At 57.4% G+C, this 3,806-nt stretch overlaps 1 protein-coding gene across 1 annotated transcript; it reads right to left on the bottom strand.

Moving 5' to 3' along the window:
• Positions 1–983: 983 nt before the first annotated feature.
• On the bottom strand, positions 984–2,694 carry SPRG_16636 (hypothetical protein; the record flags this gene model as incomplete). Its single annotated transcript, XM_012355942.1, has 6 exons — positions 984–1,105; positions 1,153–1,428; positions 1,478–1,940; positions 1,998–2,047; positions 2,101–2,183; positions 2,234–2,694. The coding sequence occupies 6 exons, from the start codon at positions 2,692–2,694 to the stop codon at positions 984–986; spliced, it is 1,455 nt and encodes a 484-aa protein (XP_012211332.1).
• Between the last annotated feature and the right edge of the window lie 1,112 nt (positions 2,695–3,806).

The following is a 3,806-nucleotide window of genomic DNA, read 5'->3' as shown; positions in this document are numbered from 1 at the left end:
CCAGCCCTTCCACAGCTTAGATTCTTTCGAACCGAGAACGAATCTTCGCCGGAGGATCTGTCCGGTTAGCTTTCCGGTTACCATTGAGTGGCATCGGTCGATCACCTTGAACTTGACAGTGTGAAATAGTGTACTACAAGTCGGCACCCAAGCGCATATCGGTGCAAGCAATTTGTGTGGTGCAAGCTCCCGCACATGCAAGCTCGGATACGTAACGCATGCGTATACACACGGTAATTGGCTACTGTAGTCAGGGGATGCATGTGGTTATAGCGCAAACGCTGACTCGTGGAGGAGGTCGCTTGGATTTGATTCGCACATCGTACGGAAATAGTGTGAAGAACGATTTGTCAAATCGGCGCGAAGGGGCTGCGCTGCCAACGCGACAAGATTCACTCCTCGGTGCTCCCGGAGCTGTTGTACTAGCTTGCGTGCGTCGCGTACGCAGCCATGAAGCTGGGTGCCCTGGCGTCAGCCGCGACCAGACTGGCACGTGCCGACTGTTGTACCCAACGCCATCGAGATTCGCCCACCATGTAGCAGCGTGGGGTCCTAGACGCCACACGCCTCTAGTTGCACGATGAGCTTTGATGCGGTGCACGGAGAACGACCTGCACGATGGCTTGGATGAAGATGACAAGCTAGCTGCGTTGATCGCAAAGAGTGGTCGACGATACACAAGGATGCTGCAACGAAGCAAGAACAGCGGCCGAACGTACGACGACGACGCAACGCTCGAGTCGAAGCGTCTCTCTCTCTTGATAGAGGATAAAACGCACAGTTGAAAGCTAAAGGCAGACAAAGAGCCAACTGCAACCCTTCCGCTGATACCGAAGAGCGCAGTAGGATTAAGGACACTGCTCAAATCGATAGGTCATCGCCTATTTGGCGATCCACAGAAGAAAGCACAAGCCAAGTTGGTCGTCTCGCGACAGCTAGTAAGTAGAAAGACCCAACACCACAAAAAACCTGTTGATGATTGCCTACACCATGCTGTAGCCGGCGCGTGCACGGGCCGTGATCACGTGGCCGATCGCGACACCGGCTGCGAGACCGCCCGTGATACCAAGCACGAGTGTCACGGTGGAAAAGGTTGTCGGGGGACCTACAGACATTCATCTACATGGTCCGTTGTATAATGGCAGGAATTACTCGTCTTGGGGGTAGGGGCCCGCGGTGCGACGGCGCAGATGCTCGTGTTGGTCGCAAACGACGTCATGGCGAAAAAGTCGCTCGATCGGCAGAGCTCGGTCGCGCAGCCAGGCACGGGCAGCGGTTTGCCTTGGTACAAGAGTCGAAAATAGTAGTCGGTCGTCGCGTTTTCATAGTAGACTTCCAGCGCCACGTGGCTTGCGTACGGTACCCACTCGGTGAGGTACGCGGGGCCGCCGAGCGCCGCCAGCAGCGGGTTGAGCGTCGCATCGTGCACTACTCAGATACGATCGATGTCAAATGCAGAAGAGACCGAAGTGCGCACCGATCGAGAGGTAGAAGCGGGGACCCACGCCGGCCATTGCGGCCTCAAACCGACTCCGCAGCTGGGCCACGAGCCGCGCACTGGCCGTGCGGGCGTAAATGTTGTCGCGAAAGTAGTACGGCAGAAGCGCCGAGGTCTCGAGCTTGTTGACGATCGCATGGAAGAAGTCGAGCGTCATGTTGTTGGGTAGCGTCCGGTTCGTGCAGCGCTGCGTCATGAGGCAGTCAAAGAGAATGTCGTTGCGGTACCCCGGGGCATAGGTCGCGAGCTGTGCCTCGAGCGCCCCGTTGGAGGCGTTGGTGACCCAGTTGTGAAACTCGGAGGACGCTTGCCATTGGCCGCCGAGCACGTTCATGGCGGGGCACAAGTCGGCACTGGGCACAAGCGCCGAGACGCCAATGTCGCCCGTGTGGAAGGGCACCGCGTTTGACGAGCTGTTGGGAAACATGTGTTGGACAATGATCTATGAGGCATGACAATATGTCCATTCGCACAGGATGGAAAGAGTGTCGTAGCGTACGTAGCCCGAGCCGACGGTGCGGTGGACGTCGGTGCTTTCAAAATATACGTCTACGACGCTCGACTGCGATGACGAGAGTCGATGGGTAGAAAGAGAGATGTACCTTTGGAGGTCGCGAGATCGAGGGGCTCGTCGACCTGAAAGAGCGCACGGTGGCCACGACCGACGTACGCAGCCCGAAAGTTCCTATCGCGTGACGTCAGACTTGGCTACACATTGGAAAAGAGAGAGCGTACGCGCCGTTCTGCTGCTGCTGTGTGTAGCCTTCGTCGAGGAGCTGCCCGAGGAGGCACGTGCCCTTGAAGACGTTTTGGCCGTCCGTGTAGATCTTGTCGAAGGTCATGTTGCTCGGCACGTCGTCGGCCGTGTGCAGGACAGGCGCCATGCGGTCGCGGAGCTGACAGTTCCACGCTTCGTTGTAGCCATTCCAGCACTTTTGCCAGCTATACGGCGTGCGCGCGCCGTGGCGCACGAGCAGTTGGACGTGCTGGAGCGTGAGCGACGCCATGCGCGGGTCGGTCACGGGCTGCACCTTGGAGAAGGCCATGTCCTTGCCGCAGTAGCGCGGGTAGCCAGCAGCGTCGAGCTCGACGCCCGCCACGAGGGCAGCCATGAGGAGCGCGCTGTCGTTAGGACCGAGACCATCCTCGTCGTCAATGGAAGTCGGGAAATGGCGAAGGCCACTGTTGGATGCCATCCGCGCAGCTGGGTCGATGTGGACGACGTGGATACCGCCTGTTCTTCATAAAATGGCGTAAATGCTTTTTTACGACATATTTGTGTCGACGTATTTATGTGATTATCGAGATAAACGACGGAAAGGGGCGTTGAAAAAGAAATATGACGTGGCGACTGCGACTTGTTGAAGTTCTTTCGATTATCCGGATGACACGCGAAGTTGCCACACTGAGGGGCGGGGTACCTATCCTACTCGGCGTTCTAGGATGGCTGTGGATAGAAACCAGCTCATCGACTCGCATGCACTATTAGAGCAGTGTACGGAAGATCATTTTGGCATATTCGTTTTCATTCACCCCGACGTGACGAACATGTCGTTGTTGGACGAGCTCGGCCGCTTCACCGAGGAGTTTCAAGCTGTAGCTCCAGGCAGCGATGCAGCAGACGACTCGCGCAGAGATAGGAAGCCGAGGAGGTTTTATATTAGGATACATGCACAGCTAATAAGCCTTCTGGAGTACCGCGCGACGATCGACAAGACGGCCATCGTCGTGACCTTGAGTGCTCCATGCGCGCTTCCCAAGTGCAACCCGTTAGTGAGGGACCGCGCGATCTTCTTGCTGCGGACCTGGTGAGAGGGCCTCGAGCCAGGTCCGCAGCACGAAGCTGGCGCGGTCCTTCACCAACTGGTCGCAGTTGGGAAGCTCGTCGAGAGCACGCAAGGAGGTCACTTTGTCCGTCTTGTGCATCGTCGCACGTCTGTACAGGTGGCGACGACGTTGACGGCGCGAGGATCGTTGGACGCGGTCTCGGATAGCCGGCCGACGCTGCGAGACTAGCACCTGTCCGTCTGTCCGCGCAGTCTGATTGCACAAAATAAAGCTACGTACGTAAAAGAGGTTTAAGGTTTAAAAAATGTATTTACATGTTAGTGAAGACCCTGTGATGGGGGCCCGGTCAGCGACGTCTGCGAGAAGCTCCAGGTGGTGATGCACCGGGGCAACTCGCGGAGCAGCTCGAAGGACGCCAAGGAACTACTTGACCTGCTCTCGAGCTTGCCCAAGTTCCCGCCGAGCCGTTCCCGCCGAGCCGTACGTCGCTCGCCAAGCTCCAGCTCACAGCTCGCGCACC

The sequence above is a fragment of the Saprolegnia parasitica genome (assembly GCF_000151545.1).
Source record: "Saprolegnia parasitica CBS 223.65 unplaced genomic scaffold supercont2.336, whole genome shotgun sequence".
Lineage (NCBI taxonomy): Eukaryota > Oomycota > Saprolegniomycetes > Saprolegniales > Saprolegniaceae > Saprolegnia > Saprolegnia parasitica.
The sequence above is the reverse complement of the archived record's forward strand: the minus strand, read 5'-3'. Positions and strand labels throughout refer to the sequence as shown.